This window comes from Uncinocarpus reesii, genomic scaffold, assembly GCF_000003515.1.
Source record: "Uncinocarpus reesii 1704 scaffold_1 genomic scaffold, whole genome shotgun sequence".
NCBI lineage: Eukaryota > Fungi > Ascomycota > Eurotiomycetes > Onygenales > Onygenaceae > Uncinocarpus > Uncinocarpus reesii.
In genome coordinates this window covers 3386412-3400411 of record NW_003052500.1, presented here as the reverse complement: position 1 = coordinate 3400411, position 14000 = coordinate 3386412, and the positions used below count along the sequence as shown (strand labels likewise).

The following is a 14000-nucleotide window of genomic DNA, read 5'->3' as shown; positions in this document are numbered from 1 at the left end:
GCCAAACCCAGGAAGTAATGCCTTTGATATCTCTGCCCAAGACACCCCGACGCCCTTCTTTTGCAGCACCGCCTTGATCCCCAGGACACGCCTGCAAAATGTCTGCGCCCGACCTACACAACTGCTTCTTACGACCGCCCATAATTCAAATCCTTCGTGCCGCTGGCTTTCACTCCGCTCGCCCCGCAGTGATCGACACCTTGACTGACCTTGCCGCACGATACCTCCTCCTCCTCGCCTCATCCACCGTTGACCATGCGCTCAACAGCCACGCTGAAGATCCTATTCCGACCCTCGATGACATCCTCATGACATTCAACGATGTCGGCGCTCTACGGCCTCAGAAAACTCCGCTGGAAGAAGACCTCGAGGGCGAAGACATGAGAGGGCTGGAGCTGTTTCTGGCTTGGTTCAGTGGGCCTGCGAACACGGAGATTAGACGGATTGCCGGGTGCATTCCTAGTGAGGGCGATGTCGTTGATGTGGAGGACATGGGAAAGGAAGACTATTTGTCCGGTTGGTTTTACTCTACCTTGGCGTCACTGTTGAGCTGTCGCTGACCTGAGCTTCATCTGCTATTCTACAGCGCTGAAGAAGAAACACAGCAAGACCGGAGAAGAATCGCGGTTTCAAGGAACCGTCCTTGGGAAGGATGTGGAGGACCGACCCGTCGTCATTGAGGGAGGAATCGAATCGATAAAGGCATGGGGAACACAGGTCAGGTCGAGAGAACAGACCGCGGAGCCGGCATCTACCACCATGAGTAGCATGTCGAGAAGTATGTCGCCGCCGGGGGATATGGAGATCTAGCATGGGGCCGTCGCTGGCGAATTCCCAGCTTTTGGCCCCGGCATTTCAGCTCCGGCCAAAGTAGCCGGTCGATGAATATGATTTATGGCTATCTATCATCGCTTTAACGCAATCTCAAATCCAAAAGATGAAAATACAATAAGCAATCAATTCTCAGTAGTCATCTGTTAATCTTGTGCAATCCGTTGTGACATCACCACCCTGCAGCACTGCGTGTCTCACCATCTTCGCCGTTGCCTTCTTGCGAGAATGGCATCATGATATTCGTCCATTGTACGGAGTACACCTGACCAGAGCCAGAGTGAGCGCCAATAAAGACAGGAACCCATTCGCAGCGATGGTATTCTCGTTCTCTCTCCCCACCACCTCGCACCTCTCCTTCCAGTCCTACCTCACCTCGCCCACCCACCCCTCGCTCCCCTCCTCCGCCTCAACAGCCCGCCACGCCCTCCGCCTCGCCTTGAAGAAGCACAAGGCCCTGCTCCCTGCGCAACGCCCAGCCCACCTTCCCTCCATCCTCACCGCACTGCACGAATACCTCCCCTACCTCTTCGCGCTCTCGCAAGGCCTCAGCTCCAACCCGGGCCCTGAACATGAAGACATCGACGTCATCCTCCGCACCGAGATCGAGGTGGCATGGCGCGCTACGCTAAGTGCACCCGCGTCTGCGCTACATGTGCTACATCGCGCGGCACAAGGCGCGCGGCTGAAGGGCTGCGGGCTGGATTTCGAAATCGCCTTCGTCCTGTTCACCCTGGGCTACGTCCTGTCACTGCGGGCGCGGACCCGGGTGCTCAACACAGTCTACGCCAGCGCCACGCCGACGGTGGAACAAAAGACCGCCGCGGCGCAAGCGGCCATGAAGGACCTCCTCGCCGCGAGCAGCGTGCATACGTACCTGGCTTCTGCGGGCCTGGGCGCGATGACCAGCGAAGCGGGCCACGGGCCGAGTTCTGCTCCGGTGCCAGATATGGATCCGTCGACGCAGTCTGCTCTGGCCTCCCTGGCGATGGCGGAGGCGACTCTGCTGGCGGTGCTGAAGGATGACGCTTACCTGTCCGCGTGCATCCAGGCGCGGAACAAGGATGATACGGAGTGGATGATCAAGGCGCCGGATATCCCCAAGGTCCGGGCGTTGCTGTTTGCTCGGCTCTGTGTGCGCGCGGCGGAGTATTCGGAGCAGGCTGCTGCGAGTGCTGGTGCGGTGAAGAGCGGTGGCTCGAGCTCACCGGACTCGAGTGGGGCTGAGAGGAGGAAGCTTGATGAGAATCTGGTCAACTACATGCGCGTGTTGGCGAGAGTTGGGAGGGCCAAGGCGTGCCGGTTCTTGGGCATTGATGCTGAAATGGCTGGGAAGGTTGGGGAGGGGATTGCGTGGTTGCGGGCTGGAAAATCGATATTGGGATTCAAGGGATCCTTGGAAGGTGATGAGGAGAAATCTGGGTCGAAGGTTACAGGGAGAATGGGGTTTTCAAAGCTGAAACGCCAGTGGAGCGAACGGAGAGAGGAGAAAAGGCTTGAAGAGAGTGCGTCGGGAAAGAAAGGTGAGCAGGCGGCGGGATTGGATTGGGGCGATGACGCGGGCAGAGAAGAGGAAGGCAGAGTCATTGAGATGCTGGAGGCAAAATGGATGAAAATGAATGACACTGTATGCACGGTTCCATGACATGCAAAATATTGTCCTCGGGAAGCCCATTGTTGCTGACCATTATAGGTCAATACTCAAGCCATACCGTCATCTGCGGCTTATTTGTCGAGACTACCCTCCGGGAGGGACATTCATCCTCCCCCAGGTCCTTATGTCCCTCCTCACTTGGATGCGGATCATCTCGCCCGCATGCGCGCCCCCCCAGAAAGCCCTGGATTTGCAGATGTTGGTGACAGTAGCGAGGAGGAAGTGGGAGAAACACATTCTGAACGCCGTGGTGGGTATTTTTAAGGGAGACCGGATCTCGATTTCTCCTGGCGATGACTAGAGGCGCTCCATACCGTTACTAAATAGTTCCTCGTGTCGAGCACTCTTTATATATGGTATCCGAGGAAAACGTTCATTTATCAAGTCAAAGAGGAAAAGATGCCTTGACCCATTTTAACTTTATATACAAGTAACAACAGAAATCCGACATGGCACAGTCAGCGAATAATCCCGGATGCAAACGATGTCATCCGGGGACAAGCTAGACGATCCTCGTGGTGTATCCATGGGCGGAGCAGGCTTGGAGCGTATCGTCACGCGTATCATCCGCCGGGGAGGCAACACAATGGATTCATCTCTATTCATAGGTGACCTCGTATCTCCCTCCTCTAGTACAATACAGAGCCCCGTAGTTCCGCAATCGATCACGACGACTTCTCTCCCTCCTTTGAAAAGTAGTTCTTCTCCTCGAACAGATAACCCTTGATCTTGCGTTCGTTGATCAATTCAAAGTACTTATCTGTTTTGGACTCGAAAGTTAGCCGAAAAAAGAGTCTGGCAACCTTGGCTCCCCCGAATGAAAAGCAATCAGGCCCCCAAAGCACGAAGGGAGAGGGAAAATATACCTCTCAACTTGCCGCACTTCTCCAGATGGTTCACGCCCTCCCTCCGATAACACTTGCCCAATTCCTCACCGACCAATCTGGCCATCATGCTGCGGACCCATTGCTCGCGGATGATAGCGTCACGGGCGTTGTGAAGGGCCTCTGTGTCTTCAAAGTTCACCCCATCGTATGTTGGTGGTACCTTGGGCTTTTTGGCGAGGAAGGCGGCCGATTCGGGGGTGGGCATTGTTGCGGCGGAGGTTTGCAGCGGGATTGGGGTTCGAGGGGCAGGCAGTAAAGAGCGCAAGCCAATTGCGCTGGAGGCCGGGGTGCAACTGATCTCGTCTTTGCGGTCGGATGGTGAGATCAACTGAGGCTTCGAATAATAATACAATCGTAGTGTTGAGGTTCAATCCGAGCAAGTTGGCGACAACGATTGCTGATTGGCTGCAAATGTGCTGTCTCTGATTGGATGATAAAGTCATTACGTGATTCATTACTAAGCAGTGTCTATTACATAATCGGCTTAAAGCGGCAGGTCGGCAGCAGTCTAAGTGGGCTGTAATGGGCGTCGACAGAGTAAAAGAAGAACCATTTCACGGAAAATGCCTTGGGATTGGGAATCCTCTTGGCCAGAGACTCAGAGAGCGACGAGAAAGTCGATGATGACAAGAGGATCGTGGAAACGAGGCTGGCAGTGGCAAACTTTCGGGGGTGTCGGCAAATAACAGCCGTGTTTCGGGACGGGAGTGCCTGGGGGGAGTTGCTGATAGGCGCGGTTCTAAGAGAAGGTTCGAAAATAGCATGCAATGGAGGACAATAACAGTCACAGCAAACAGTGCTGATGGAGGGACAGGTGACGAACAGCAGCATACACATCAAAGGGTGGTCAAGGGCCAGTTTGTCGGTGCAGCTGGTGATTTCACTACTCCATCGCCGCCCATGGTTCGCGGTGGAATGGACAATAAAGCAATCTGCTATTTCGGGCAGCGGTTTCCAGCGAAATCTGTCTTACGCCCGGTCCGCTTTCTCTCCACTTCTGCTACAGCCAAGAGCAAAGCAGAACAAGCAGACGTTCCCCTGCAGCTCAGCATGAAAAGAGCGGCCTTTTCCTTTGAAGCTGGCGGCAGCCTGACTGGCGGATCTGGCGATTGTGTCTGTCGAATTTTTAAGCCGCGTTGGGCTGCGCGGCTCAGTCACCAGTGGAATAATTAGTGGAACGAGAGGTTGGAGACCGCGCAAATTGTGAAATTCGAGATCGTCATCCAGAGATGGGTCCCGGCACAGAGGCTGCTCGGATTGTATTCTCTGGAATGCCACTACGCCGTGGTTCTCTAGCTATCTGCCTCGTGAAAAGCAGGCCGTCCTGCTGCGTTCTGAAACCTCCGGATTCCAGCATCCAGCGCTTGTTGCACAGGAGCGGGAGATGCAGGCTTGACGGATTGCGATCTGGCCTTCAACACGGTCGAGAAGCGTCGAGATTGAGTTCAAGACCTTCGCTAACTTTCACGGAGAGATAATAGTCAATTCGTTAGTGTAGCGGAATTCCAATTGTTTTTTTAGCAAACTGGCTCTTCCAGGGTCAACCGTGCGTTGAAGCCGTGCCAGCAGTAGAGATTCTTGCTCTCATCTTCATCTCCATCGCTCTGTGCGTCGCCGGCAAAGGGGCGGCTTGGAATTGAACTCGGTCTTCTATATTAATACTATTTAACTGGCGTCAGCACGCTAACCAAGGCCTTAATCAAGCCAATTATTGAGAAATTTGATTGTTTTTTTTCAACAGACCGGCCGTCAAGCCCCATCCATCCCTTCGACCGCCTCCATCATTCCTCGACAGCATCCTGCAATCACCGTCGTCGTCCGTGGAGCTTCGTGCAGTCGGGTCTTGTGGTGACATCCCACTGTTGTCTTTCGTTGAGTCCCAAGATCCTGATCCCAGTCGATAACAGCATCTTCCGTGCTTGATGTTTGTCTAATAAAAGGTACGTGCAAGATTGCGTCTAGGGGAAACCCCGTACTTTTTTTCATTGCTCTGGAACGATACACAACAGCAACAAGACCGCATGACTGAAGATGAACACAACGCCAGCGCCTTCAGAGTGAACACGCAAGGCTAACCACGTGTGTTGGCACACAGCTTCGAGCAACATAATCGCCCTGTTCCCGCTGCCATCGCTCGTTTCCGCTGAGGCGTTGCGAGGCAGAGACTCGAGACGACACCAGGACGGGTTTCCTCCACGAACATCGCTCGCCCTTTCCATCCCGCCCCGTTGGCGCTGAGTGCGTGCAAACGATCGGATCTCCCTTTTCGCCCGTATCCCTGTTCAAGGGAACCCTTTCATCCTGGCGACCACTTCGTCCAGAGACCACACGACCCCGGGCTCGCACCACCGGCGACGTTCCTCTGCCGTCGTCCCTCCGCTAAATCTACGCCAGTCCAGCCCTGCCAACCACGCTGTCGACGACTCCTCTTCCCTCCACGCCTCCTCCGCCGCCCATCACACCCTCTCCGCCATCCCAGGCACCCCATCGGCGACGGGGCCTTCGCCCATGTCGCTATCGCGATCTCCCTCTCCGAGACCCGGCGGAGGATGGTCGAGCCCCGGTTTGACCACCGGGACCGGAAGCAGTGGCACTTCGACTCCTCGGAAAGGTTATGGGGAACTACAGGCAGGCGGTGGGCCGTTTAGCAAAGGAATCGGCGCAACTGGGCCGAGCGGAGTGTCGTGGGCAGCCGCCAAAGCCAAGAGTGACCAGGTCAAAGGCTACCCTTCGTTCTCAACGCGAAACAATGGCTTTTTCTCGAGGCAACGGCGGAAAATTTCTGCGAGTTTACCACGGTTCCGGATGGGCTCGGTCTATGGCGAGAAAGAGAAGCTAGGGCGCGGACGTTGGAGTCCCAATGGCGGATCGTTTCTGAGCCGTTTAAAAACTCTACTGTGGAATTTGCTACGACGCAAGCGGGTGCAACTGTTGCTGTTTTTGATTTTGTTTTTTGTTTTATGGCTGATATTATCTCAACGTAAGTCGGGTCCTTTGCTCCCCCCCCTTTTTCCAGCTACTGCATGATGAGTCTAATGGAGAGAACCCCCGGTTTAGCTATCCATGAAGCGTACCGCAGGTCCTCCCTTGGCGGAGGTAAGAAGATCGTCCTCATCGTCGCATCGAATATTGGGGGAGGGGTAATGGAATGGAAAGGCGCCCGCGAATGGGCCATTGAACGGGATAGTCTACGCAATAAAAGACGATACGTCAAGCGATGGGGCTATGATCTGGAAATCGTCAACATGGTGACGAAGAAACGATATGCGCACGAATGGCGTGAAAGCTGGGAGAAAGTCGACACGATCCGCTCAGCTCTGCGAAAATATCCAAAGGCGGAATGGTAACTCTTCCCTCTACATGTTTTGCGTGTTGACCAGGCCGGCTTGCTGACAGGGTTTGGGTGCAGGTTTTGGTGGCTGGATCTTCACACTTTTATCATGGAACCGTCGTTGTCCGTTGAGAATCACATACTTCATAATCTCGGCAAAAAGACCTACCGCAACATCAATACCTACAACCCCTTGAACATCACCCACCCGCCCTCTCTCTTCTACCTCGATCCTAATTCCCTCGCGCCCGAAGGCGATGGCGAAGAATCGTCGATCAACATGATCATACCGCAGGACTGTGCCGGTTTCAACCTGGGCTCGTTCATGGTGCGCCGCAGCGCCTGGACGGATCGTCTCCTCGATATTTGGTGGGATCCCGTTCTTTACGAGCAAAAGCACATGGAATGGGAGCACAAGGAGCAGGACAGTCTAGAACACCTGTACACCCACCAGCCGTGGATCCGGCCGCACGTTGCGTTTGTCCCACAGCGGCGGATGAACTCGTTCCCGCCAGGCGCCTGTGGTGACGGGACCAACCTGGGCATCCACTACCAGGAGAAAACCCGCGACTTCCTAGTCAATATGGCGGGCTGTGAATGGGGGCGGGACTGCTGGAGAGAGATGTATCACTACCGGCAGCTGAGTAACCGGTTGAACAGGAATCCGTGGGAGAAGTTCAAGGATGGGGTTTCCGACCGATGGAAGAAGACGTTTGGGAGGAAGAAGGAGAAGGAGAAGGAAAAGAAGAAGACGTAATGAAGCAAGACAAATAATGATTCTCCTGTTACTCATCCTCTGACGCTACCTTTTATATTCATGGGCATCCTGTGGGGTCGATGGCTGCTTTTTGTGCTTCCGTATCGTCCTGTCTTTTTTTTCCTTTTTCGATTCTTTATTCAGCAGGGATCCTGTTCTAAGATGACTCTTTTTCCCTGGGTATATTCCCGTCTCCTTTTCCTCTTCCGCCCACATGCTTCCTTTTGTGTCTCTTCAGTTTGGTATGACATCTCTAGACCATTTGGGGAATCTGTGCCACTTCGACCAGTCGGGTTTTGGCTGCCTTGTGGATTGCAATGCGTTTACCGGCGTTGGGCATACATGCGACGGGTGTATATATATGTATCGTGCTCTGTTATACTAGTCACCAGAAGACACCCAACACGGAGTGCTCGATGTGCGCCAGATGGGCCGTGCCTTGGGATAGAGAGTGTGGTGTCTTTCTCAGAGCCGGGCATGTATTTTGTATTTCTGCTGGACGAACGATGTCTATAAAACTGCCAGTCAGTCAGTCAACCAGCGCATGTCCACTTCAACTGTCGCACTGGTATAACCCACTGCTCTCGTCCTCACGCATCACCAGCCAAGGACAGCAAGGTCAGCGTTGCGCACAGGCTGATGACATGAATCTAGCAGAGTGTGACATTGTGCTTCTGTTTCGGCTACCGGCGGTTTCTCCAGCGCCCAACGCTCCACAGCTCTCTTCCCCAGCCGACCTCTTGGGGCTCCACGGCCCTTGCTGGGTTCAAGCAACGCCCTTGCTACACTGCTGCAGCTAGCTTGGGTGCTCTCTTGCTCGTGACTGGATGAAACGTCGTATCTTCGCCCTTTTCCTTCGCCAAGTGCCTGCGCGCAGGGGGCTTCCCGGCAGCAGTCTCTGAGGCGATCACGGCTTTGCTTCCAGAAGACGGCCGGGGTGCAGGGCGACAGTTCGAGCTTGGCCCTTTGTGTTTTCCGTCCAGAGTGCTCTCCGATGACTTTCCCGTCCGCTGGCGGCTGATCGTCTCTTTGTCTTGCCCAATAGACCGGTGTTGAGAGCCAATATTTCCCTCTGGCTCTGTCGTTGGGTTGCATGGCGGCAATCCGGAGATGCTCTCCAACTGCTCAGCATCGAAAACATGTCGCCCGTGAGTGGCTCTGAATGGTGCGATTGTGGTGATCAGTGTGCTATCTCATCGGATATTTTGAACCTCCCTGGTCTCCAAACCCACTCCTCCCAGGTTCCTCCGCAAGTTTGCCTCCCCCGGCTTATCTGGGCTACCAGGTTGTTCACGCTGGCAACTCGACAATGGGTTACAACGGCGAGCCCACTCCCTGCTACGACCTGACGGTGGGCCAACAACCCGGTCCCTTTTCCCTCAACTTGCTTTCCATCCGAACGCCCTTTGCGAGCCGCCATGCGAGGTATATAGCGACCGGGCCCCCGTCAAGAGTTAGCCTCGAAGACCGATCCCGAAATTTCGCTCCCAATCTCGCGGTAGTGACAGAGAACATCCTGCGTTTTGCGGCCGCATAACGCATATTTTGGCTGTGAAAAATGTCGGAAATGAACCAAGGGGCTACAGAGTGAGTATTGCGTTGTCTACGTCAAACTGGCTGTCTCGACGAGGAGATAGAGAGGGCTGACTCCGTGCCTGCAGCCCTGGACATCAAGTGGTCGACATGGAGAAGACCGAAGTTGTCATTCACCGGGACTCCGACTCGGATGACCCAAAAGCCATCACCCCCGATGGCGAAGAGCCAACTGAATACGAAAAAGCTACATTGAGGCACGTCAGTGACCCCCTCAGTATCTCCGTCTGGCTTGTCGCCATCGTCGAATTCTGCGAGCGGTTCACATACTACGGGTTGAGTGCGCTCCTCCAGAACTATGTCCAAAGACCTTTGGACGGCAGTGAGGGTCGAGGCGCACTGGGTACGTCCCCTTCTCAACGGGCATACTTTGTGTATACTAATTCACCGCAGGACTTGGCCACAGAGGAGCAACTGGTCTGACGACCTTTTTCCAATTCTGGTGCTATGGTAAGTACCAATGCTGAAGAATTATAGCGAAAGAAATCGACTAAGGACAATACAGTCACCCCGCTCGTCGGAGCTATCATTGCCGATCAGTATCTCGGAAAGTACAAGACAATCGTCTTGTTCTGTATCACTTATGCGGTTGGCTTGTTGGTCTTGCTGTTCACATCCCTCCCTATCGCGCTGCGAAATGGAGCCGGCCTCGGTGGTTTCATCGTCGCTGTGGTTGTGATCGGTCTTGGAACTGGTGGTATCAAGTCGAACGTCTCCCCTCTCATCGCCGACCAGTACACTCGGCGAAGGATGGCCATCTCGACAACAAAGGAGGGCGAGCGCGTGATTATCGATCCGGCCGTCACCATCCAGCGTATTTACATGGTGTTCTACTGCTGTATCAACTTTGGATGTCTAGCCACAATCCCCACCCCATTCATGGAGAGGGATGTCGGTTTCTGGTCTGCATACCTGATGTGCACAGTGGTCTTCTTCATCGGAACTGGAGTTTTGATCGCCGGTCGCAAACGATACATCGTCAAGCCGCCGAATGGTACCATCATCACCGATGCGTTCAAGGCTATCTGGATGATGGTCAAGGCTCGCAACATGGATGCCCCGAAACCGAGTTACCAGGCTGAGCATGGCGGAACCAGTGTCGCCTGGAACGACCATTTCGTGGAGGAAGTGAAGCGCTCCCTCGTTGCCTGCAAGGTCTTCACTTTCTTCCCCATCTTCTGGGTTGTGTACGGACAGTTCTCGTCCAATTTCGTCAGTCAAGGTACAATGCTTCTCCCTCACTCGCTTCTCTTCTAATCCCAAATGAGATCATCTTGCTAACACAGCACCGTCTTTTCAGCCGGTCAAATGGCGGGTCACGGCATTCCCAACAACCTCATGCAGGCTTTCGACCCCATCTCCATCATCGTCGCCATCCCGATCCTTGACCGCTTTGTATACCCCTTCCTCCGCAAACGCCGCATCCAGTTCCTCCCCATCACCCGTATCACCGTCGGCTTCCTCGTTGCCTCCCTCGCCATGATGTACGCTGCGATCGTCCAGCACCTAATCTACACTGCCCCGCCCTGCTACAACATGCCGCTCTGCGAGGCATCCATTGTCGATGGCGTCAAGCAAGGGAACAATGTGCACATCGCCATCCAAGCCCCGGCCTACATGTTCATCGGTCTTGCCGAGGTTTTCCTCAGCGTGACTGGTCTCGAATATGCGTACATGAAGGCCCCCGAGAGCTTGAAGAGTTTCGTCTCACGCTTGTTCCTGCTGACCAACGCTTTCGGTGCTGCCCTTGGTTTGGCCCTTACCCCCGTGGCGTATGACCCAGCTATCATCTGGATGTTCGTCGGACTGTGCGGTGCCGCTGTGGTCACTGCCGGTATCTTCTGGTTCTTGTTCCGTGGATTGAACAAGGAGGAAGACAAGATGAATTCCTTGGACAAGAACTACACTGGGGAAGAGAGTTCATGATTTCTGAAATATATTTTTCTTATTTAACGTGCTAAAAGGTGGAATGATTATTTTATCATGGTAACAGGACAAGATACCCCCAGCTTGATTTGTTTGTAGGTACCGCGTCTTCGTTGGGTTTTTCAACGCCTCAGAGATCGCTAGTATCACAATCAATTATATACAATTAACAGCGACATTTGCTTTCCAAGCATAATTATCCTATGTACACATCTGGCTCAGGCAATACAGTACGAATCGTAGAAGGGAACCGACCATATAGCCCAATAAACCTAGCTGTTTCAACAGAGCGAGCCAAAAATGAGAAGATACATCACCACTTTCCACCCCATGGGGTCAATGTCCTTGCAGCAAGGAATATTGCTTTGCTAGTCTTGTCAACCCATTCCTGTGCGAGTTTCTGGTTCGCACCAAACTGAATGGCCTCTGTGACACCTGGGAAAGTAGTCGGCGCATATCTATTCAAATGGGTTAGCACCGAATTGCGATATAACCGGGCAGCGAAAAGGCATCTGGTAAAAAAGGTTCTGGAAAAAGGAAAAAAAAAAAAACCATACAAAGCAACGTACCCTGTATCTTGACCAGGAGCATAGATGACATGTTTATAAAACTCTCTATCGGGCAAACCACCCTGGCTCACAAATGCTCGCTCAAGATCTCTCTGTTTGTGATTCACAAGGTCCATCAGACGCTTGTCGTGGGTGAATTTTGCCACTTTCTTGGTTGCTGTCAGCAGCTTCGCCGCTGTTGTCAATGCCTGGATCGAATGTTCAAGTTTGGACAAGTCAAGCTGGACGTTCGATTCCCTCGCGAGGGCCTTGAGGTTGTCAAGGTAGATGTTTAATTGTTTCGGGTAATTGTTGACATCGAAAGGAACCAGCTCGTCGGTCGCCAGGTGATACGCCATCATGCCCATAAATTGACCGATTGCAACGTGGGTTTTGAACCCAGGGTCGCCAAAGTTGGCCATCCAGTGGTACGAGTCGTAATTGGAATGGTAATGATAGACGGGGTCGCTATCACCCTCGTACGCGCCGAGATCAGCCTGTGAAATAAATACCTTTTAGTAAATATTCGCTAATGCATGCAGTATTTTGTGATGAACCTACTGCAGGAATGCCATTATGGACAAAAGCCGTGTAGTCAGAGCCGCTTCCAAGCACGCCAATCCGTCCACTAGTTGAGTTCCAAATATCAAATAACGTGGTATCCTTGGACCCTTTGACGGAATAGCGGATCTTCTTCATAGATTCTATTCCAAGTTGGTGGAGTTGCGGAGTGGCATCGAAGGATGGAATGGGACCAGACACGGCAATGTCAACATTGAGATATGCCACTGTGGCGGCTTTCAACCAGGGAAGCTGTTTAACAAGTATTAATGCGCGACGTACTGGAGTCAAAGGAAAAGAGCTACTTACGTATTCTTCGACCCATTCTACTGATCCTAGAAGCCCGTATTCTTCACCGTCCCAGGAACACATGACGCTAAATGGTATCAGAAACAGCATTTTAGTCGTTTGCAAAGAATAGACTTACATCGTGCGCTTAGGCTTCCATCCGGTCTTTTTCAACTCATTAAAGGCCTTTGCCAATTCAATCATGACTGCTGATCCAGAATTGGGGTCTGCAGCACCACCGACTATCCACGCGTCACGATGGTTGCCAATAACAATAACTTCGTCTGGGCTTGTTCCATTGATAATCCCCACTGCGTTCCAGATGGGCGTGATGGTTTCACGCATGGAGTTTTTCAAGGAGAGTTTCGTCCCTAGAGCCGGTCCAGTCGAATAGGTAACATTGAGCCCGCCAACCCACCGGGTGCGGTTGACCTCCTTGCCGGGAATGCCATGGCCGTCCAGAGCAGCGAGGATTGGAACGGCTTCTTTCCATGAGATGGGGAGGGATGGGATCTTAGGCACTGCATCGGTCGTGTCTTTGCGGGGAGCGTCTGCTTTCGACGGATAACCTGGAGTAGTGGGATCACCTGGGAAGTATGACAGGAATTGGACGGATCCTCGTTGTACGGATGTTGGATTTCGTGCTGGACCATGAGGATAAGCAGCATAACCGTTCGCCTCCGTCACTTCTCCATCATCGCCGGGATCAGTGAAGATGACGCAGCCGATCATCTCATAGTCCTGAGCATTCTTCACCTTGACTCCTCTGTAAACTAGATTAGACGAGTGCTCAGTGGGCCCAAGACGATCGATTGATAAAACTCACCGGAAAGGGCCGCCATATCGAGCAAGCGCAATCTTCCCTTTGAGGTCAACTCCTAATTCTACGAGGCGGTCAAAATCACCCTTCTGTCCGCGGCCAACATAGACATATTCCGCCGTAACATCTCCCGTGGCGGAATATCCGTGGAAAACTGGAATGCGGTTGGGATAGCTTGACGTATCGTCCTCCGGCAACACGTCCTCCTCCAAGCTCGCCTTCCACTTGGTCCCGTTCGCATACGAAAGTGACAGGGCTTGTGACTCCGGGTAGTTGATGAAAACCGAGTACGGCACGACTGAGGACGTCAAGCCATATTCAGCCCACCTGTCAGCGGTCCATTGGGCCATGGTGCGGTTTTTACCCGCCAGATGGGCTCCATGGGTGTAATAATACGACCAATCGCTAATGGAGGCATTGTTGAAGCTGTTGATCAGGACCGATTCTTGCTTCGTCAGACGAGGAGGATACTGTGGTCTGTCGCGTTTCACAAGGAGCGGATCACCGGGGTCGAAGGATCTTCGAAGGCGGTGGTCCTTCCCACATCCTTCCACCGCAAGAGGCAGCCAAAGGGCAAATAGTGAAAGTGCCTGGATATGCATGCTGGTGCTGTATTAAGTCGCAGTGGCAGAGATGGGAAACGAGGCCAGAGACGACAGAAAAGCCGGCCGGGAGCTCGTGTTCCTTTATTCTGTGATCTCATCCGCGGTCGATCCCCACGCGAGGGAGCTCACCTCGGGGTTCAGGCCCAGTCGCAATGTCCCGGAGGGACACTGCTGGGACATCGTCCAGCGGAGGCAGCCC

The 14000-nt window shown here is 53.3% G+C and overlaps 5 protein-coding genes across 5 annotated transcripts; 3 read left to right on the top strand and 2 right to left on the bottom strand.

Moving 5' to 3' along the window:
* Positions 1-98: 98 nt before the first annotated feature.
* UREG_01362 (uncharacterized protein) lies at positions 99-2749 on the top strand (the record flags this gene model as incomplete). Its single annotated transcript, XM_002541800.1, has 4 exons — positions 99-516; positions 587-778; positions 1146-2458; positions 2525-2749. 4 exons carry the CDS (start codon positions 99-101, stop codon positions 2747-2749), a joined length of 2148 nt encoding a protein of 715 aa, XP_002541846.1.
* A 401-nt stretch (positions 2750-3150) lies between these two features.
* On the bottom strand, positions 3151-3577 carry UREG_01361 (NADH-ubiquinone oxidoreductase 12 kDa subunit; the record flags this gene model as incomplete). The annotated part of the gene is made up of 2 exons (XM_002541799.1): positions 3151-3245; positions 3352-3577. 2 exons carry the CDS (start codon positions 3575-3577, stop codon positions 3151-3153), a joined length of 321 nt encoding a protein of 106 aa, XP_002541845.1.
* A 2821-nt stretch (positions 3578-6398) lies between these two features.
* Positions 6399-7460, top strand: UREG_01360 (golgi mannosyltransferase complex component; the record flags this gene model as incomplete). The annotated part of the gene is made up of 2 exons (XM_002541798.1): positions 6399-6715; positions 6782-7460. 2 exons carry the CDS (start codon positions 6399-6401, stop codon positions 7458-7460), a joined length of 996 nt encoding a protein of 331 aa, XP_002541844.1.
* Positions 7461-8769: 1309 nt separating this feature from the next.
* Positions 8770-10979, top strand: UREG_01359 (uncharacterized protein; the record flags this gene model as incomplete). Its single annotated transcript, XM_002541797.1, has 5 exons — positions 8770-8885; positions 9122-9396; positions 9447-9503; positions 9559-10240; positions 10340-10979. 5 exons carry the CDS (start codon positions 8770-8772, stop codon positions 10977-10979), a joined length of 1770 nt encoding a protein of 589 aa, XP_002541843.1.
* Positions 10980-11292: 313 nt separating this feature from the next.
* On the bottom strand, positions 11293-13798 carry UREG_01358 (uncharacterized protein; the record flags this gene model as incomplete). Its single annotated transcript, XM_002541796.1, has 6 exons — positions 11293-11437; positions 11549-12024; positions 12089-12340; positions 12398-12464; positions 12516-13142; positions 13203-13798. 6 exons carry the CDS (start codon positions 13796-13798, stop codon positions 11293-11295), a joined length of 2163 nt encoding a protein of 720 aa, XP_002541842.1.
* Positions 13799-14000: the final 202 nt, after the last annotated feature.